The sequence below is a fragment of the Amia ocellicauda genome, chromosome 12, assembly GCF_036373705.1.
Source record: "Amia ocellicauda isolate fAmiCal2 chromosome 12, fAmiCal2.hap1, whole genome shotgun sequence".
Taxonomy (NCBI): domain Eukaryota; kingdom Metazoa; phylum Chordata; class Actinopteri; order Amiiformes; family Amiidae; genus Amia; species Amia ocellicauda.
Genome location: NC_089861.1, coordinates 21,327,784 through 21,350,731, shown reverse-complemented (window position 1 = coordinate 21,350,731; position 22,948 = coordinate 21,327,784). Strand labels below are relative to the sequence as shown.

At 39.7% G+C, this 22,948-nt stretch overlaps 1 protein-coding gene across 1 annotated transcript; it reads left to right on the top strand.

The window, feature by feature from the left end:
- The first annotated feature begins 3,161 nt into the window (after positions 1 to 3,161).
- LOC136764018 (cytosolic phospholipase A2 gamma-like) lies at positions 3,162 to 22,712 on the top strand. The gene is made up of 10 exons (XM_066717848.1): positions 3,162 to 3,240; positions 7,009 to 7,047; positions 13,212 to 13,354; positions 13,762 to 13,960; positions 14,396 to 14,507; positions 16,386 to 16,526; positions 17,386 to 17,451; positions 19,033 to 19,074; positions 22,092 to 22,199; positions 22,552 to 22,712. The coding sequence occupies exons 4-10, from the start codon at positions 13,766 to 13,768 to the stop codon at positions 22,710 to 22,712; spliced, it is 825 nt and encodes a 274-aa protein (XP_066573945.1). The 5' UTR covers positions 3,162 to 3,240; positions 7,009 to 7,047; positions 13,212 to 13,354; positions 13,762 to 13,765.
- Positions 22,713 to 22,948: the final 236 nt, after the last annotated feature.

Sequence of the window (22,948 nt, the reverse complement as noted above, 5' to 3'; positions counted from 1 at the left end):
TAAACAAAACAGAGCATCAAAAATGTATTTAAATTGAAATTACCAAAATATACTGTATTGTTGCATGTGACAATTGAATTGCAATTTAAATGCATTGGCATTCCAGAAATGGACCTCTGACATGAACACACAGCATCACTTTGCCACCATCAGGGAACATGAACGACACCATGTTCTCAAGGGTAACAGTTTCTTTAACATTTTCAATGTTTGTCAATCTCAATCCCAGAGTGCAACATGTCAGCTGAATTTCTTGCTGGCACAAGTAGTTCAGAACACCTAGCAGATTCCCCTATGGCAGAAAGTGGCACAGAAAATCAGTATTTTCTCAGGTTATTCTATAAGTAGAAACATATTCTGTGGTGTGAGTTTCTCATGTCCAGCTCATTCTATGTCCCAGAATTTAGAGATCAACGTCACTGGAGTGTAAACTCTGGAGCTGCTTTGCTAGAGGTCAACAGAGGGAATCAGAATCAGCACATGCACGTTCTCTAAAGGTGGAATCACAGTATGTGGGCAGTTCCCCACACAGTGAATTCCTCATTCCGCTTCACCCCCATTTTGGCCTCCCCCCCTTTTTTAGGCAAAGGGGACAATAACACTGCAACATTTGAATTAAGTTAATGAGTAACATAAGAGTTTGACTTGCACTGTTTGCTGTGCTGGGTTTGTCTCTGTCTGTCTATTTTGTTAGTGTCTCTGTTTATAGAGGTACCTGTTGCACAAGTTTAGTGAGCTATATAAGAGCTTTATTTTCATTGGATTACACTCCTGCACTTTAAACAAACTGAAACTGCTAGTAGACAAGTCCTGAAATGTTTGTACCTCAATGCCAGGAGTATAAGGAACAAGAAGCCACAGTGTTGGAATGTGACTATGATGTTGTAGGAGTGACAGAAACATGGCTTACAGAAAATGATGGGGAGGTATAAAAGTTGAAAGAATACACAGTTTAGGAGAGACAGGCAAAATTGAAGAGGTGGTGGGGTAGCATTATAGATCAGAAATTATATTGAGGCAGAAGAACTCAAATTAGATGCTAATGAAACAGAATATCTGTGGGTTAAACGTTTGAATAAAAGATCTGGAAGATTAGTGGTAGGAGTGTGTTACAGACCACCCAACTGTGTTGAAATATGTTGCATTGTACAGTGTTATCAGGACTACATGTAGCAAGGATGTGACTGTTTTAATGGGGGACTTCAATTTCCCAAACATAGACTAGGAAAGCTCAGTTGGGACTACAGAAGCAAAAATAGAAATGGTTGAGATGGTAAATGACTGCTGTCTAACTCAATTTGTCAGGGAACCAACCAGAGAAATATATTTTCAAACAACCAAGATAGAGTCAGAAGGGCAGTAGTCAGAGAACCATGGGCAAACTGTGATCACAATATGGTTAGCTTTGAGGAATACTTTCAAAAATCAAGGACCAAGTCTAAAGCAATGGTCTACAATTTTAGAAAAGCAAACCTTGAAGGTATGAGAAGGAGTTAGATTGGGGAACACTGAATACAGATTCAGTCGAAAATTGTTGGTTACATTTCAAGAATATACTACTCAGGAGTAAAGCCCTGCACGGGCCTCAAATCTAGGCCCTAGCGCGGCCCTGGCCCTGGCCCGAGACGCTCAGTCCCCAGCCCAGCCCTTTTTTTTCCCATTACACAGCCTATCCTATTGTTGCAGCTATTAAAATAGCTCAGTTTTGTTTTTAATGGCAAAGTATTTATATTTATTTTCATTTCTTTATTAAGTTAATTTAGAAAAATGTTTGGAGCATTTTATGTTTGTTAAATTAAAGTTTTTGTTTTTTAAAGTGACGACCAAGCGGCCAGCGGCTGACAGTGAGTTGATCACAATTGATCAACACTTGACTTGCCTATAATAAAATCCATAGATATAAAACACTTCAAGCATATCACGCAATGTTAGTTTAAATGTTCATTATCACCACCACAGTAAAAAGGCATTTTTGACAAGCTGACCAGGCTGCTTTGCTGCTCGCAACGGCGTGAGGAAAAATACAAATACAATAAAACACGCAGGTTATCTTACCTCAAATCAAGGCATCACCACAGAACATGGCCATTCTTATTTCCAGTAGTTGCCAACAGTTAGACTAATGAAAATAAAGTCCAATCAAATGAAAAACAAGACAGCCTCCTAGTCTTAACATGGCTACAGCCAGAAGAACAGTCTCTTAAAGAGCATCATGGAGAACAAGCACAGCATCCACAGTGGAGGTTTCAGTCCAGTCGTGTTTCTTCTCTAACTCTTCCAGCTGCGCTGAAGACGCTGGCGGGGACACTAACACCGTGCGAGCCGGTCTGCGCAGGTGCGTAGCATGCTCTCCATGGGAAACCTGTGTGCGTGTGTGTGCATGAGCAGACTCTCATGCGTGTCAGTGTGATAGGTTATAAAACGTCTTTATATGTTTGTTTTACCATCATCAACTTCTCATAGTTTCTTTTCATCAATTAATATCTCAAATATAAAAAAGGAGGAGGAGCCTAAAACAGGCCCGATCCCCGGCCCTCGTGTGAACTATGACGTGAAAATTGGCCCGAAGCCTGGCCCGAGGGGTGTAAATAAGTCGGGGCCCGTCGGGCTCGGGCTGAAATGCAGGGCTCTAGTCAGGAGAAATTCGTACCAAAATTTAGCAAATTGGAGATCAAAAAACACTGGCCAAAATGGTTTAATAGAAGTATGCAAAAAAAATTATAAAACAGTTAGGAATCATTATTCATTCTGGTTATAAATTATACATAAACTTCATAAGATTTTTTACAAAATAGTATTTCGGTTGCTACCAATTTTTTTTTTTTTTTATGAATTCCAAATCATATCTTATTTTACAAAGCCCATTTGTGCAAAATCTATCAGCATTCTATTTAATACATTTTTTGGGCTTGACTAATATTACAAAGCATTAACCAGATATTAACATAAACACATTTTTATGGAGGCAGTTCCACCTATAGATATTTGCCCATTGTTGGCAAATGTCCCAAAATGTCCTCCAGATTCATGCACATCTGCTTTGCTCCGCCTTTCAAAAAAGGGATGGTTCAGACTTAAAAACACAAACAATCCAACATTTATCAAGTATATAAATTCAATGTCCCAGGTCAGTGTATTGGCATCATTGCAGCTAGGCCAGCAGAGAGAGAGAGAGAGAGAGAGAGAGAGAGAGAGAGAGAGAGAGAGAGAGAAGAAGAATAAAAGCAGAAGTTTAAGACGGTAAGATTATTTTTTCTAACACCTAAGTAACTATCAAGAGCTAAATAAATCATCTAACCACACCAGATTCAGCCACAGAGATTGCAACCAAGGTTTTCTGTTAATTTTAGTCAGTGATTTAGCTTCATTAATTTCATTGTACAGTTGTGCATCTGATTTATTTATTTTTATGTGTTACTGTCCTATGGCACTGAATTAGAACAGTCCCCAAATTAAAGTAATATTAACATGATTGGAGAGGAAAGCATTATTCTTACCAGAAAACAGATTTACAATAGTATATGAAGAGAAGAGATTGTGGGAAAAATGCCCTTCAAAGTTCCATCCATCTTCAAAACCACTTTTCCTTCTTAGGGTTGTGGGAAAGCCAGAGCAGGCAGGCATACGACACAAGGCAGGAATACACCCAGGACAGGACACCACTCCATTGCTGGGCAATACACACAGACAGGGCAATTTAAAGAGACAAATCAACCTAACCCACATGAGGCAGCAGCACAAACCAACATACCACTGTGCCACCCACCCTTTAAAGTTGATAACTGCACTAACTAACTAACTAGATAATTAAGATAATCCACATTTATATAGTGGCATGTTCTCTACAGTACCAATGAGAGAGAGGATCTTCTAGCAATCTGAATCTGATTATATCTTTGCCCATTTTACAGTTTTTTTCCATGGGATGCTATATGTAAGGCCCCTTGTTTTCTGCAAATCTGTTTTTAAATAACTGTTATGCCCTAGATATCTCTGCAGCCTCCCCAGTTATGGTAATTTAAATCACAATTAAGAAATATGCTAATTGCGAATTAGGCTCATTAGTATTGACCTAACAATTAGTATAAATGGTAATTTAATACATGTATGCATTAAAAGAATAAAACAGTGAGATTGACAGAAGGGAAAGAAATGACTGAATGCTAACAATGTAATTTTCATTTTGAGTAATTTGTTCATGTTAATATTCTCCTGGAAAAAAAATATAATCCCAAATTATGGGCATTTCTGAACAAACATGCAGAAGTAATGTATTCTATTCCAAGTGTCCTCACTGATGTCTGGTTCCTCTGGGAATATCCCTGACTGTCAACATGTCCATGCCATTGGAGCTGTGGGACTGGCTTTCTCTCTCCCCATTCTGCTGCTCACTTCTCCTCTCCCTCTGCCTCTTTTGCTCAGACTGCTGTTGCTGCTGGTCTTTCTCTCTGCTGGTGTTCCTTTCTGAAGTTGTGCTGCCACTCCCTCTTTATCTCCAGGGCTCATTTCAGGGAATCAAGTGCAAGTGTGTAAATTTAACAGCCAGCAGCACAGGCATATGGCAAGCCAAATTATCATGTAGAGATATCTCTAAATGCATTTCAAAATATCTTCAAATATTTCGAGATATATCTAAATCATAAAAAATATCTTTATATCCTACACTAAAAGAACATATTGAGTGTTTCATTTCAAATCCAATGTGGTAATGTACAGAGCCAAAATGATGAAAATTGTGTCCTTGTCCAAATATGTATGGACCTAACTGTACGTATTGCCGTTCTGTAAAAAAAAAGACTGTTAGGAACTTGTTCTAGTACAGCACACATACAACCATATAAACACAGAGACAGTTCTACACTTTCCATTGTCACCTGTGTGTTGGTCCCCCATTAATACATTTATTTGGTGAACAGAATGGATTGCACCACGCAATCCAGGTCTTGAATATGGCAAATAATTAACATTTTTCAAGACATTTGGAAAGTGCATACTCCTCTGTGTGGTGCTCAAACCCTCTGAATATTGGGCCCATAGTTTTTACGCAGGTTTAACTCAACATGTTATGGCATGGATACCACAGCTATGCCTAAGTATACTCTTTCAGGATCAAATATATGCATTTGCAGGTCTGATGTGTAGGGTATAAGGGACTGGAGAATAGGCTCTTGATTGTAGGGCACAGGGGTATAGGGTTTAGGGGCCAGATCAGACACAAGCTTGATCTAACTAATTTGCAGTGAATATGTTTAATTTTAAGTGAGTTGGGTGTATATGAATTTGTCCTTAAAGGAAACATCATAGTAATTCTGAAATTATGGTATCATGGAGCCAGAGTGGTGTCTGGGGTCACATTGGACACCCCTGACATCTAATTGGCCACCCTGGGGCCACCCCAAAATTTCAGTGGCTACTGGCAGTTTGATGATGATTGACATTTCGTTTCACCTCTTGTTGAAAGAAGAATTTATTTTGACGTTCGGCGGCACATTTTTCAAATTGAAGACGAGGAAAAGAGAATTTTAACATTTGTTGCAAGATACAGAAAAATAAGAATAAGAAGAACATAAGAAGAAGAAGAGAGAATATTTCCACAGCTCCACAAGCTCTTTTCGCGATTTGCGAAAACATCATATTTGAAGTTTTAAGGTTTAGCATCGGGTTTATGTTTCCTGAACAATTTGAGTCGCTGTGTAATGTTAGACCTTTGGCTCCATTAACAGACAGTTAATCAGATAAGAGAGATCGGTTCCCAATTTAGCCTAACATTATGTTCACATCTGTGCTAGTAATACACGCATATAACAGTGCAGTGTCGTAAGTTACAGTATACGCATGTTTAGATAATGTGTGGTAACTAGTAGGCTACAGCTGTCAGTGTTCAGCAAGTTAACATTTAGCAATTTGAAATACATTGACTCAGTTAGATTTTCATACTTGAACTCAGAACTTGAAATCTTTTAACATTACTCAAAAGATTCCCACAATTTGCAGATAGCCTGTTTGCTATTGTAAAGGTGTAAGAAATTATAGCTACCTCAGTTACTTACTGCAGAGTAGGGCTAGCCATGATCTAACTAGTAACTTAGGCTGGTAGATGATGTGTGTGTGTGTGAGATAAAGAAAGAAATTGAGCTGCAGTTCCGAGGTAGAGACACTGACTATTCATAGCATGTTAAAGAGTTCTAGTGAAGTAACCCTTTTGGACCACATTATCTGCCACATTGAAGAACTCCGGGTTAAGTGAATTATCACTTCTACCTCTAATCAGCAATCATAGGATTCATTCTTGCTCCTTAGATGCCAGGTTAGGGTTACACACACATTTTCTGTCATGGTCTATGGACCCATTGAAGTAGCCTTGGCCACCCTCTGGCCACCCCATGTATAAAACTCTAGTTCCGCCACTGCATACCACTCACTACACACTTTTAAAAATGTAAACCTAATAAGTTTACTTCCAAGCAGTAAGACCATGAAGCTAACCATGGTTGACTTTATAATAGTTGCCCTGGAGAAGGCAAATCTGGTGATTCCTAAGTTGCTATCCAAGAAGTTATGACAACACACATCCAAATAAACTGAGAGAGCATACTCACTTAAGGTTTACCCCACCATTATTTGGTAATTCTTATGGGTTCAAGGGGATTGTTTGTACTGCTAACCCCTGCAGTCTCTGAACTGATAGAAAATTGTATGTACATTTTAGGATGTGCTCAACACAAATCCACGGACAAATGATGACCTGAAAGAGGTAGAAGCACAAGAAGTGTTTTCAATATCCCTATTCAACATGTAATTTCCAATAGGAAATCAAGCATGTCTACCATTCAGGACTGTGTGTCCCATGTACTGGTGCTTCTAGTAAATAGCTAATGAGGTGTATGCTGATTGTTTTCAGTTTCTGACTAACTGAAATTACTAGAAAAAACTAACTAACTAATCTAATAGTTTAGATGGGTGAATAGTACTCACTGCACCTTGGATGTCTGTATATTCCTTTTCCAGGTTGATCTTACAGTTGAAAATGACAAGTCCTACCAGCAGGTGAGTATCTCTTCTTCTATTTTAAGATGATCTCCATATTCAGGGATCAGCAACAGGCTTCAAATTATGATTTATATTACGTTTGAGGAAGGCTGTATGTACTCTGTCTAAAACCAGAATACCAGTATTCCTATTTGTAACGTATATTTACATTTCGTTAATGTGCCTACTTCAAGTCAATGGAGTGCAATCATCATGGTAGATAGAGTAAGGGCAGTGGAATTTGAGCGAACATTTCCTTACACAATAGAATGGACACACCAATAGAAACAATTCATTATCAATTATTTTATAGCTACAAATATTGCCTACAGAGCAGTGCACACACACACACACACACACACACACACACACACACACACACACCCTCTCTTGGCTGTCCATCGAAATCAATGATGACATCTGCTCCTGAGTTGAGGTATGGATTTGATTTAAATTTTTCTTCTGTTCACTCACTTTGAATTTAGTTAATTGATACATATAATCTATTAACATGTATTTTTCTGAAAGCATTCTAACTTTACAGCATTTTTTCACACCTGCCTAAAACTTTTGCACAGTACTGTATGTCTGTGCAGGCTCCACAATCCTTGCATGACAGGCCAAGGATATGCTGGAGACAGCGGTTGATGAAGGCCTGAAGGAGATGTGGTGGTGGTAAGGGGTCCAGGTTTCTGAGCCATACAGGAGAGTGGAGATGCAGACTGCTGTTTAAACTGAGACTTTGGTACTGGTTTTGATATTGTTGATGCTGAAGACTCTGGTGCGGAGACAGCAGCAGAGGCTTTAGCGATATGGGTATGGATCACCAAGGTAGGTGAAGTGAACTACCTTGAGGGGAGTTCCATTGTTGTTTAAGGTTGGGGTTGAAACTGATGATTTGGAGAGCTGGGTGATTATTTCATTTTATTTTTTATATTAAATTGAGGCCTACTTGAGGGCATGCTGCATGGCCTCAGGGGTGTAGGCCAGAAGGGCACAGTCCAGGGTTCCCATGGTCATGGAAAAACCTGAAAGTCTGGGAAAACAACATTGACCTAGAAAGTCATGGAAAAATCAGGGAGAAAGGTCAAAAATGTTTTGAACCTGGAAAAGTCAGGGAAAAATCATCATATTTCCAAAAACAAAAATCATGTTGGATAAATGTGCACTCAAATATCCTCTTTAGGCCAGCTTACCTGTGTGGATCCTCAGCAAATTGTCAAGCCAACAGGCTGACCTTTCTTCAAAGTTTTGAAAGCTCTTGACCACACTGCTAAATGGCAAATGGCTTTGTGGTGAACAATGTGATAAACTGCTGTCCCCCTACAAGTCCTTCTCCACTGACATGACTGAGCATTCAGCAGAGTTCCTGTCCTTTGAACACAAGAAAGACCGGCTGGACATCTTCCTCCAAAAATACATGGGGTACAAGAAATACTAGAAGTTATGGGATCTGGTAAAGATTCTTCTCACTTTGTTACATGGTCAGGCATCTGTAGAGAGAGGCTTCTCAGTCAATAAAGACGTTATTGTGGAGAATTAAAAGAGAGAACCCTTGTGGGCATTAGAATGGTTTATGATGCTATCGAGTCTCTGCCTCACATTACTGAGATCCAGCTAACCCAGAAGTTTAAGATTAATGTCCGGGCAGCAAGACCAAGGTACCACCAGCATCTGGAGGAACAGAGGAATGCTAAGACAACAGAGATGCACACCATGAAGAGAAAGGCTGTGGAAGAACAGATTAAAAAAATAGATTACAAGAAAAGAATCCTCAACAGCAGCATTGAGGCAATGTCCAAAGAAGCCAACAAGTTGGCAAAGACTGCTGAAGCATAATTTTACATTGCTAGCCAAGTCAAAACGCATTCAGGATCAAAATTCATGAGCAAATGAAAGAGTACAACACTCTTGAAAATCAGCTCACTGAGCTGAGAAAAAAAACAGCATTGTATGGACTGAGACTGGTGTAGAATTACTAAATGACTGGTACTGATTGACTAACTGGTGCTTACTGACTGGCTGAAAGGAAGATTGAATAACTGATTACCAGTTTATATACTTTGAGATTTAATAAACAATGTTAAATGTGAAAATTTGAGATTGCATCATTTCATAATTTTATTGTTCTACTGTCCATAATGGTGAGATTGGTTGTGAGCTTTAAGGGTGGTAGACTTTAACCAATTATTTTGGTTCCTCATCTTCTGAAACATTATCAGGACAGGGCTCAACATTAAGAGTTCCCTGGTTACCCTCGCCAACCAGATTTGATGTTGGATTTAGATCCAATGTTGGGAGCTATATTTAGTGAAAACTGTATGAATTCTAGGAAATGAAAGCATCAATTAGTTTAATTTCTTGGAGATTATTTTGTTTCTACAAAATAATATTGCAGGAGTGCTTACCATATTTGTTACTAACTATAACATTGATTTCATAACTCTGAGATGATGAGGGTCAAAATCCACTTTTCTGTGTTCATTTGACATGGAATGACCCATTTACTGTACTTCTGAAGTAGTTTGGTAGGGTGGAGATAGAGTAGAGAGATTTAGTATGGCATCAGTTCAGTAACATGCACCTTACATATAACTATTTACATAGACCTTTAGTAATGGCAGCCGTTAATCTGCATACAAATATGATCATTATGCACACTGACTGTTATTATGCACATTATTAATGTTATTTTTGAGCATTGGCTGAATATGTCAAAGAGGAAAAAATATTTGCGATATAGAAAATGTTTAGTTTGAACTTTACTTTTTTCCTGGAAAATAATGGAAATTGTCCTGGAAAGTCATGGAAAAGTCATGGAAAATGGAACCCTGAATCGAGTGGGAACCCTGACAGTACTGCAGCTCAAAGACCTGGTGGATTTTTGTCTTGAACTTAGCCTGGAGACGCCTACAGTTTCCCATCTAACCAGTACCCGAGGTTGACGCCATCTGACTTGCAGAGGGAGATGTGGGAAAGTTGGGAGACAGCAGCTGGGAGAATTTTGAAGAAGACTGGAGCCAAGATGCACCCATTTTTGACAATGCTAAAGGGCTCTGATTGGAGGCCACCTACCAGAACTCTTGCATGCATTCTGGCATGGAGCTCCTTAAGGATGTTAAGAAACTTGGTTCGTACCCCAAGTTTAGTGAGCTGCCAGAGGGTTTTACAGTTGAAGGAATCAAAAGCCTTTGCAAGGTCGATGAATGTGATGTATAGGTCCTGGTTTTCCTCACACATTTTTTTTTGTAGATGTTTGGACACAAATAACTTGTCTGTGGTGCTGCAGCCTTTAATGAAACCACATTGGGTTTGCCGGCAGAGCATGATGCTGTTGCCACAGGATGCTCGGTCACCTTTTTCCTTGTAGATGATTACGATGTTGGCATCCTTCCAATCTTGTGTGATGGTCTCAGTCTGCCTGATGGTCTTAATGAGCTTGAATACACTGCGGGTGAGAAGGTAGCCTCCTTGTTTTAGGATCTCGTCCGGAATGTCATCGAGCCCTGCACTCTTGTTGTTCTTGAAAGGGAGACCTCAGAGAAGGTGTATCAAGGTGCATGGAGGGAGGGAGGTTTGGGAGTATATCCAAGATGGAGGTGTTGGTAGGGATAGTGTGGTTGAGGAGGGAGCTAAAATGTTCTGCTTGTCCTTGAGGAAGGTGTTGCCATCTGCTGACCAGACTGGGGACAGGGTTGGTTTAAGTGGGGCATACAGGTTTTTGCTTGCATCATAGAACCCTTGTGGTTTGTTGGAGTCCACAAGGCTCTGGATTTTTCGGCCCACCAGTTGTTCTCCATGATGTGCAGAGCTTGCTGAGTTTCAGTTCTGGCAGCATACAGATGGTGTTTGTGAGTGAGGGAGGTGGGGTTTGGCAAAAGGGCTGCATATTTGGCCTTGAGGATGGTGTGGATGATGGGGGCATTATCATCAAACCAGTCCTAGTGGTGTTTGTGTGAGAAGCCAACTGTTTCAGGCCACATCACGGATGGCAGTGCTCAGCTAAGACCACATTGTGTTTGGGTCAGAGTCCTCAGGGACTGCAGAGAGTTTTTTTTGTATTGCCAGGGTATTGTGATTCTGAGCTTAGCCCTGATTAGCCTGTGGTCAGTCCAGCAGTCAGCTGCCCACATGGCTCTGATAATGAGGACCAGACCTTTGGTAATGACATTCTGATGAATGATAATGTAATCAAGAGGTGCCAGTGCTTGGAACATGGATGCTGCCACAATGTCTTGAACTTGTGTCTTGGAACAGTAAGTTGGTTATAACTAGGCGATGTTCAGAGCAGAGGGTGAGAGGCTGCAACCCATTGTTGTTCAGCATCCTTACCCCATATCTGCCTAGTACTCGTGGCCAAATAAGGTGTTCTGAACCGACTCTTGCAATAAAGTAGGAGCTTATCATTTTTTAGTGGGTTGAGGATGTCCAAGGATCTGTAGAAGGGTTCTTTATTGTCATTGTCGGAGTCCAAGGTTGGGGCATATGTGCTGATAAGGGTTGTGCAGCATCCCTCAGCTAGCGGTATATGCCAGGTCATCAGCCTTCCTGAAGAAGTTTTAACCCTCGGTTAGATAGTCTTTGCCATGGAATTGGGTTTTGCTGAGAGTTGCAATGTCAATGTTTTGCAGCTTGTGAGCCACGAGGGTGGTTGGAGTGTTCGCGTGAGTTGAGAAGTGTACAGACGTTCCATGAAGCTATTTGTAGTGGATGATAGATCTTTGGTTTTCGACTGCATAAGGGGGATGCTCTGACAGCTGCGGTAAACTGCCCGGAGAGTGTGGAACAGGCAATGTTTAGACCACATTTTTTAGGGCCCTCCCCATCAGGGGTGGCAAGAGAACTCAAGACAACCTTCAGCCGGTCGATGCTGCAGGGGACTGCCGGCGATCTGGTATATCTATGCTGCCTGTGCGGGTCCCCAGCCATAAATTGTATGTTGGGGTTTACTTCCCTAGCCTTTAGTCCACCTGGAGATAACCCAAAAGGCAGTAGGACAGTGGTTGGCAAGATGTTATACACCTCTGGGGACCACTGCAGCTCCCCTACTGATGTAGCCTGGAGCTGCAAGACACCAATTACCATGAGGCACAGTAGGGGTCTTGATGAAGGAGAGGATCTTTACTGGCATAGAAGACTTACACACTTGGCTTCCCGTTTTGCCAAGAAAGTCTAGCCAGCAGCAGGTTAATTAAAAACTGCACTAGACTCATTGATCATCCTGTAGCTACAAGGGCCATCAGCTCACACACACACACAGAGATCATTAATAATATTTGAAATGCCACCTTCACACAGAAAAGCTTGTCTATTCTTGAAATGCTCACACTTTTGTCTTCCCTGCATTCATTCTCTAACTGTTTTGATGGTGTGTGAAATGTTAACCATTAAGAATCCTGTCCTACTGGAAAGGCAAAGTCAGGTCTCACAGTATATGTAAAAACAGATATTAAACAAACAATATTGAAATGTGTGTTCTAATTAAGACCAGAATGTTGTTGCCTCCCATTGTCCTACAAACAATCCAGAAAAGATAGTGACATTTTGAGAAAAAGTGCATTGTTTTTTATGAAAATTGCCATTTATGTTTTGAGCATCTTTAAGCTCATGTTCTGAAACAGGGCACATCGTTTCTTATTTTATAACAGGGGTAATTGTTTTTTATTTTATTCAGAATTAAAATAAAGGAATATGTACATACATAAAACAATATATCTTTTTCAACATTTTTTATACATTGAAAATAAGGATGTTTCTAAAACTGAGGATCCTTGATTTTAACTTGAATCCCACAACTCCCAAAGGTGTTCATATACTGCATCCATACAGAAATAAATGATAGTGTGCACATCCGATCCCAACAGTGGTGACGCTATGTGTGTCTGTGTCACTGTCTGTACGTCTTTCACATGTTAATGTGCCCATTGTAAATTCTACATTTTTTCAGCTCTTGTCCTGTTCGAGCTCATCACACTCTCTGTGAGGAGGAAAAAAAGGCCATTGAGCAGAGGAAAGTCACTATACAAAAGTCCCTGCAGAAATTGAATATTCCTTGTCAATTGGAATGCATTATCATAAATGTCAAGTAATGTTGTGTGGCATATGTTGTGATATGGTACTTATTTAAAAAAAAAATGAAAATGGGACTGGAAGTACACATCAGGAACTATTGTATCCTACAGGCTGACGTGCCCTCGATCGCATTGCTGGGCTCTGGGGGGGGTCTGCGTGCCATGGTGGCTCTGATGGGTACGCTAAGTGAGCTGGGAGCCCAGGACTTGCTGGATTCAATCATGTACCTGTGTGGAGTGTCAGGATCCACCTGGTGAGTCTGCAGCCCTGGGGTGTATGGACAGAGGGGTACAGTGTGGAGTTATTCTGTACCAGGGCAATGGACAAGGGTCTGCAGGCTGCAGTGCAAAGAATTGGAGTAATTTTTGCAGACTGGGTTCTTTTTGTAAATATGTGGAGTGGAGTGGAGTCTTCATTAACTCAGCAACACAACAATCTCTCTCACTACTGTTTAATTCAGATTGTGTATTCGCTGTTCCTAATTGAAATAAATGTTTACTGTATATTCACTGATCAGGTTCTTTCTTTCATTCCTGAGAAGATGAGACAACCTTGCCACTTCTCTATTTGAGTCTATCCTTCAAGTGTAACTTGAGAAACAAAGTGTAACAAAGAGAAAAGGAATAATGTACCATTGTGTGTGTGTTTCTGTCATTGCAGATGTATGTCTTCTCTGTACAGCGATGAGAATTGGTCAACTCAAGTGGGGCAGAAAGAGTCTGAGATGGTACAGGCACTCACAAATGAAAATATTTCTTTCCATGACATATTGACCAGGATAAATAAGGCATCCAACGATAGTAACTTCTCTCTGACAGATGTCTGGACTGCCCTGTTTGTTTATCCTGCTGTGAAATGGGTAAAAACATTCTGCCTGTGTGTTTTTGTCACTGTAGTTGTTTGTCTATGTGTCAATCTTTCAATATAGGTGCCTGTCTATGTGTCTGTATCACTGTAGGTGTCTGTGTGTCCATCTTTTGCTTTAGGTTTCTGTCTGTGCATCTGTCTCAATACAGGTGTCTGTTTGTCAATGTTTATGTATCCATATTTTACTTTAGGTGTCTTCCTGTGTCTCTTTCTCTCTGTCTGATTGCCAGTTTGAGTAAAGTATGTAAGTAGTAGAGAGAAGCAGAACACAAGACTGTAGAGAAGAAGTCTATCCCGGCACTTTTAATTTAATCCTTTCTCTCATTCTGCTGATTCAAGAGAGCTGGACATATTTCTCAGTAATGACACATCCATTTTGTTCTGGGAGAGAACATTATTCATCTTAGATTTTTGTGTTTTGTTACAGAAAGAAACAAAATATGTTTCCGAGCAGACAGATGAGAAAATGGTGAATCCCTACCCAATCTATGCTGCCATTGACAGATGGAGACTAGAGAACAAAGATCAACATGACAAAGGTAAGCGATACATTGTTACAGTAGTGCTCAGAATTACGAGGACCTCTGTAGATATTACTGCAATGATCCTGGAAAAAATAAAATATAGAAAAGTTGAGGCCATGCTTGACTGCACTTTCAGATCTCGAGAGCAGTCAAAGCAGATGGCACAGGTGTACCTTTGCATTCCCTCTGCTGTGCCTCATAAGGGTGCAGCAGTAAGACAAAGGGTATGCCACCCGAGGGAACTACGAAGCAGAGACGTCAGAGATGTCATAGCCCATTCTCCCGTCCACATGGTTAGCCCAAGCCTCCTCCTCCAAAGCTCCCAGGCCCTGAAGGCTTCCAGCAGCATCTGTTCCACCAAATGTCATCACAGCAAACTATCAATATGGCAAATCTCCACCCACCCAAAATTTCACTCCCACCCCAGCCCCCCCTTCCGGGGCGTGGAATGGACGTTTGTGAAGGACAGAGCTCTTGGTCAGAGTAGGATTTCATCTTTATCCACAGGTGGTGCAGTGCATCTGCAAGAGGTACGGCAAGGCAAGTGTAGATCTCTTCACCTCACAATAGTCTGCTCATTGCCCTCTGTGGTTCTCAGTCCAAGACCAGACAGGTGTGTTGGGGATCAGTGTGCTGGCCCACTAGGGTTGGGCGATATCCACAATTACATATTGCCAATGATGGATGTGCAAACATCACGATATCCAATATTATTGAGATGGGGAGGTGCGCGTTGCGCAGTTGCGCAGGTGTGAGCTTGGTGGGGAGTAGCAGAAGTGCACCACCGCCTATAAAGTGTTGCATGTACAAGCCTATATGTTTTATATTACTTTTATTTGTATCTTTTAATGACATTACATGTTTTATATTTATTGATTTATTTTTGTGTGGTGAGAAAATCTTCAATCTTGTGGGGTTTTTTTTAATATAAAGCTGTGCTTGAAGGTTGAAGAGAAAATCAATCAAGGCAACTTTCTTAGCTGAGCCTCCCCATCTCCCCCAGAGATGCGCTCCCTCGGAACCAAGGAAGCGCACTGCGCTTACCCCCCTAAGATGCAAAGTGCAAATTAAACAGATTTTCAAAGATGATCATATACGATAATATTGGCTATAGGCACAACCCTAATTCCCAGTACTCCCAGCAGTGTTGGAAAAAAATCAGGAGACAGAGAGTGACAGTGTTATTTGTGACACTCTCTGCCCTCATTCTTCTGCTATGCCGAGAGCTTGGTCAGCTCCCTCTGTGAGCGGATCCCCTGTCTCAAGCACGAGGCACGTTGTGGTGTCTGGATCCAGCTCTGCTTTAACTTTGTATCTGGCCCATGAACAGGATGGAATCAAGGCCTTAGGCTTGTCGGCTGCCATCGTGGAGACAATTCAATCAAGGTCGCAATACTCATATCACAGAGGTTCCAGACAGGGTTTCTGAAAAAAATCTCAACATTGCCATGCATAGTATCACAGCGATTTAGATATGACCATAATCTTTCCTGATTGGTTGATTAGGTTTTCAAACACGGTTAGGCTATCCTGCATGCAATGCAATGGATGTAAAAGGAAAAACATTATCTCCTTAGAACAAATATAATATATAAGAGTACAAATATAACTGCTAATAATTATGCTTTGCTACAACATTTGTGATTATTAAGTTTGAATCACAATTCACTTGGACAGTCACAAAATTGTTATCTATTTGTATTGAAATGCTCAGAATACACGGGAGGTTGAGAGGCATATGTGTACAGTCTATTGCTCACAACATGCTGGGGAAACTAGATAATTGAAATATCAGGCTCAAGTATGCTTTTAGGGTTAAAAGCACATTTCCATTGAAATTATTGCTGCTTGCAATGGTTTAAAACATGCTCTCTTCCTCTCTCTCTCTTAAAGGAATCTGGTTTGAGATTACATGTCACAAATCAGGTTACCCTGGGTGTGGTGCCTTCGTAGAAACATCAAAGTTTGGCAGCTTTTTCAAAGAAGGGGAAATCCTTCAGCAGCAAGATGAGATGGATCTGCTGTACCTGCAAGGTTTTTATTGCCTTTAAACATGCTGATACCACAAACTTTCTTGCAAGTTCTCTCTTTTCTTTACTTTTTCTTCTGTTGAATGCACAGCAGGTGTTTTTGCAAAACAGGACATAATGATCGTATCTCATATTTCCATTTAAACTATCCTGGAATTTACTCATGTACATTTCTTTGACACTTTGATTGTTTTACATTGAGTGGGATTGGAGCAGGTGTTTTGCTCAAAATCTATATTATCTATAGCAGGGGGGCTAACCCTGGTCCTGGAGATCCGCAGGGCCTACAGGTTTTTGTTCTGTCCAGATCGTTAACTGCTTAATTTAACCAATTGTGGGTCTTAATCAGGCAAAATGTCCCCTTTCTAAGAATGATAATATTCATTTAAAATTAATCTTTGAAATTTGTTTCCACAATTCTTGTGCATTTGGGTTAAACATGGAATTCCCCAGAATTGATGATAGACTACACTATACTAACTAATTATTGGGATAGGAGTTTTAGTCAATCAGCTTTTTTTTCAAATAAATTCACACTGAGACCCTGCATCTGTTTCAGGCCACAAGGCCTGTTGATTTCCTGTTTACAAGTGGTTATATTATCTACCAGAAGAGGCATTCTAAAAAAGGAAAGGACAGTCCTCTTCTATCCAATTGGAGTAGACAGCCACTAATACAATTATACAGTTATACAGAATACAAGCAATGGTGTACATATTGAATAAATGCATTGATTATTCATATTAACTCTTCACCACCCATATTCTTACATTCTTGTTCTGGACAGTTTTTATCTTCTAACGAACTGGTCACTCTCCATCAACTCTTTCCCTTATGTCTCACTGCTGTCTTTCTTTCTCTAGGATTGTGTGGCAGTGCCTTAGGAAGCTGGGTTGAAGACAAGAAATATATGATAACATATATCAAAGGTACAGCATTTAACTCATTATATTACCAATGTGTTCAATTAGTCAATCACTAAAGTCTCTGTTCAGTTCATTTGGACATTCAGTCCAAAAGTTCAGACAGACGGTTAGCCAAGGTGGTGGGCACCATGTCAGCAACTCATTCCTTGTTTGGCACCTGCAAGTCTTTGTGGCCTTGTTTTGGGAAAACAATTGGTATACTTCTGTTACGCCTGAGTGGACAGGGGTGAAGGATCCAGTAGCAGAGAGGAAGACAAAGTCAGAAAACAGGCAGAGGGTCTGGGGATAGCAATCACTATTTCAAAGGTAATCCGTAAAGCGAGGTCAAGACACTAGCAGGAGGTTGTGTGATTGGACAAACTGGACAATAGAGGTAATCCAAAAGGCAAGGTCGAAGAAGTCAAAGTGATGGCAAACTGTAGAAGTTAAACATTGGGAGTAAGGCTCAGAAATGCTGCTATATTTGCCAAACAAGACTTTGTGAATAAGTTAACAAACAGAGAGGTATATATACTAGGGAAGGGGATAGCTAACTGGGGACAGGTGTGAGTAAAATGATTAGGAGAAATTGGGCAATTTTTCAATGATGAGTTGCAGGGAAAAAAACAAAACCAGAAAAGGTGATATCAGAGCTGGAATGTTGGAGACCCCTGGTAGTGATCTCAGGAACTGTCATGTGTACCTGGCAACTTCTCAGAGGATGTATGTAATCTTTGGCAATTCCTTTAACAATTGTCTGTTCCAAAGTACGAGATGTTTTAAGTTTGCTATTTCTTTCTTATGATAAACACCAATTAATTTGCTTCAACAACACTTTGATTACCTGACTATACAACTGAAGTCCCACTGCTAACCCCTCATCTCGGAGATTTTATATAACATTATTAGGTTTGTTGTGAATTGAAGTGCGTTTTGTTTGGATGTATATGTTAAATCTTTGTTAGTGACATAATCACATGTAGCTGTGGATCAAATCAGCACCACTAGGTAGTCTTTGTTAGTTTGAAAGTGAAAGTGAACAATGCCAAGTTTGTGAAAGCATTGCATTGTGGTTCATTTGGAAACTAACTTCCCCAAATAGTGAACCAAACAGTGGAAGAGACTTACTCAAACATGATGGAACAGCCTTTCCATGCCATTGAAGCCCAACAAACTGCTAATATTTCTCTCAGTATGTACAGTTTTGTCTTTGGTTATACAAGGAAAGCAACAAATAAAGGAAAGACAGAGGCAGATGAAAGCATGTAAAATATTCTTTTTTGTGGTAGAAAATTGTATTACAGTAAACTGCAAGTGAACTGAGCATTTTGGAACAGTGCAATGTGAAACCAATAGAATTCTGGTCTGCATGAAGCCGCAAGTTCAGTTCACAAACAAGTGTCAATTAACATTCAATGAAATTCAAATTTGATTATATTTTCCTGGTGTAAAACAAAATGAAACAAAATGAACTGAAAATAATTTTTAAAATGTTTGCAAGTGAATCATGATTCAAATTATTTTCAAATAAACTAGATGTGAAAGTGTATTTAAAGTATATGTTTAATTTAGCCTGTGTTCTAATCTGAAGCCTCCTTGTTACAGATTGGCTTAAATCCATCCCCTGGTTCAAACATAAATCTAAAGGTGAGGATGTGTGATGTTGTTTTTCACATATGACATTGTCTTCTGCCAAGCAGATTTTCCACACTTTGTGCTGGTGTTGTTTTGTGTTAGTATGAGATGTGGTGGTCAATGCTATTCATTGAAATACTCATTTCTAGATGTTTCAAATATTGTAAACACGAAAAGTACATTATAGTTCACTACATGAACATTTATTTAATACTGTCTTCCTTGTCCATAACTTTCAATGAAGCTGAATATTTAATTGGTTTTCAATGTAAGATAACTTCAAATTATGTAATGATTTTCAGCCATCAAATGAATAAATGGTACCAGTGTCACAGGGTAGGTTCTGATACTGAACACTTCTTATGTAGTCATGACCTACACTTCCTTAACGTAAGAGAGCTTAAGCAACTCTGGAAATGTCCTTATTAATATGTATTACCTTGGCAGGATCAGAACCTTATACAACAACTAAAGACATTTGGAATTAAACGATATATTTTATTGATAAATGACTCAACTCTCTCCCAAGGGTTACAATTTTTTAAGTTGGGAAAAATCTAAAAAATACTGTAAATACTAACTATGACAATGATTTTAACTGTCCTCATCAACGCAGTAGAAAGTAAAACAGTACTGGTTTAAAAAGTCACATTTGAAAAAAGTAATTTGAGGGGCCTCGTGTCTGTGTGGGCGCCATTCTGTAGCTGCTTCCGCCTAGCCAGAGATCTCTCATTCACTCAAACAATCACTTAAAAGGAATTTGGGCCCCTCAGACCCCTCTTGGTCTCCCACACTTCTCTTCTTAGGGCCCTGCAGTCCTGTCAGTCAGCACACTGAACCCCTCGCTGGCCTCCACTATGTGTGTCTGCCTCACATCTCCTCTGTCTGGCTGGAGTACTGCATGTACATCACTCAGCACCTGAAAACTCTTGAAGAATAAAAAGCTCTCAAACAAAACCAACGGAATGAAAAACCCTGTCTATATAACTATCTTTCCCTCTTCTGAAGCTCAGCAAGCTATAAAAGCATTTATGTTTACGTATACAGACATCAGGAAACCCAGTCCTGGATCAAGAGTCAAAATCTCTTTTGTGTCCTTGGCCAGTCTCTCAGTCCTGCTGGTTCCCTTGCCTCAACTCCATGACGATCCTCCCTCAGTTTGACTTATACAATCTCTGGACAAATGGGACCTGGTATAATGGTCCCACATATATATATATATATATATATATATATATATATAAGCTTATGTAATGTTTTGCGCTATACATATAAGACAATTGCATTTGAAACCATTTTTTTGTTGCACTGCCAAGAAACAGCAATCAGGAAGAGTTTTTGGCATTGACATCAGTGGAACACAAAAAATCCCATAGATAAAGCGATTTGTTCAGGTTACATTTTTGAAAAAGTAAAAAGGATTTTCTCTGATCAATAGATGATTCTGTGATTGGGGCTCACTTCACCCCGACAGCTTTCACATGCCACGGAAGTTGCGATGTGGATTAAAAACTAGGTCTGTACCCACAGTCTGTACAAAATGAGCAGAAAAAATCTAACAACCAAACAAAAAGCCTGGAAAGGAGAGGGACAGACAGTGTCTTCGGTGCACCGAATTTGTATTTCTGACAAATTATTGATTATTTTTGCTTATTTAAATTATAAATGAATTATGTTTGTCACCTTTGATACATTGTAGTAGTAATAATAATGGTATTATTATTATTATTATTATTATTATTATTATTATTATTATTAATAATAATAATAATAATAATAATAATAATTATATGCATACATACATACCAATTGCTTTCAATGTCCCATCACAACAATCTTTCAACAGACTTCAAGTTATGAGTGTCATGTTTTGTTTTTAAACTTTATAACCTGTAAATACTAATATATTTAAATATAATTTAAATTGTATTACATAAAAGTTATTTGGCCACATGCTGATATGCTGTGTCCTTTCTTTACAAATGTACATTGTATGACTATAAAGGATGAAAATGTTGATTCTTATCCTTCCGAGACCCACCATTATAACTCTTATTCAGTTATTGGCTGTTGATTTCACTTAATCGATACTGGAGCTCCAGTAGTGAGAGTGAAGCGGCACAAGAGGCAGGCGGCGCTTTTCTGTTCTGCTGTTCTGTTCTGCTGTTCTGTAATTTGTTTTACAAGTCGTGTAAGGTGGCTGAAAGGTGCTAAAAATATTTTTTTAATGTGTTCCAATCATATATAATATAGGTTTTTTTAAATGACTTTGTTGTAATGTGTTTCAGTGCCTGAATTCCACGATTCTGTCCATGTTCTCTGCAACGCGGATTACATATAGCCCTACAATAGCAGCAAAGAAACTGAAAAATACAAATACAAAAACCCCAAAGAATACCCTAAACCATTAACACTTCGCTAAAATACTCACAGGACATCGATCCCCATTATTACACAGATCATACATAATGGGAGAAATAGCAATCCAATGTCCTCTTTAAAGTCCCAGCCCTCTCGAAAGGATCACCTGCAACATGGCAGAACAAACATTTTCTTCTCAGGGCTGGTGACATCCATGTGTTGCAGAAATTAAAGAGAAAGTTTACATCCATAGCCTAGACTTCCCCTAAATCCCTTCCCATCATAATCCATAACTAGATGTGTACTTTGCTGCTCACGGCCGTTTCCCATAAGGAACCAGTCTTTAAGTAATTAAGTAATTAACCATATACATGATAATAAATAATTAAAAATCAAATCAATAAGGTCTGGGCTTGTTAACCACTTGTGACACAGTGCCTAATAATACAGAAGTGAAAACATGTGAAGTGAATGGAGAAAATTAAAATAAAGTACTGGCATGGGTACCATGACTGTAGAGATTGATTGTGGATGGTGCCAGCTGTGAAAAATGCACTGATGGCCTGTGAGTGATCAGACTGAGTGAACGGTGTCCTGGTGCTTTGAATGTCATATGATGTTGCACTGTGTGCATCTAACATTGTACCTTTGGCGTCTCTCTCTGACAGTGGACCCCTCTGTGGAATGTCTGCTGTTACTGCTGGACCTGCATGAGGCCCTCAGTGATGGGACAGACTGCAAACACATTCTAAGCTCTTTAATGGTCCACCAGAAAGGTGAATCATCATGCATAGTCTACATAACTAAAATGCATGCTTGTAATACAAATACAATGTATTCAAATATTTCACCAAAGAAACACTCTCACCCTTCAACTACCCCCCCCCCCCCCCACACACATACATACAACAAAGGTGTACTGGCTTCCTCCTTTTATGCAGGAGTGAGTCAGGGTGTTACATGTCCACCATGTTACATGTCCATTGCAGTATATCGCATCCACACAAACACACAACTACCTACAATTTAGAATAGCTAATATGGGGGATTGTGTTCGTATGGGTATTTCTGTGTTTGCATGTGGCTCTATTTGTAATGTTGTGTGTGTTTTTTTTCTCCAACTCCAAGACCACAAGAAGGCACAGAAACTCATGCAACAGGTGCTGCACACATGGGACCTGAACAGCAAGGATACACCAAGGAAGTTGCTCTCCGACCTCTGCCAGGAAATGAGCTCATCATTTATAGGCAAGTGGATCTCACTAGAAAGGCAGGGGGTTTCATTTTAGAATTATATCAGAATTATTTTGGATTACTGGAAAATTGTTATTTTTGTTTGTTTGATTGTTTGTTTTTTAATGAAATAAAGAAAAAAAAATATAGAAGAAAAAGAGAGGCAGTAGAGAAATTGATAGTACTGAGCTGTGAGCAAGCTGGCAGTTCAGCATAAACTGGGTGATCACAACACAGGAACAAAATATAACTACTAGCAGGAAATCAATCAATACATAAGGACACACAAAAA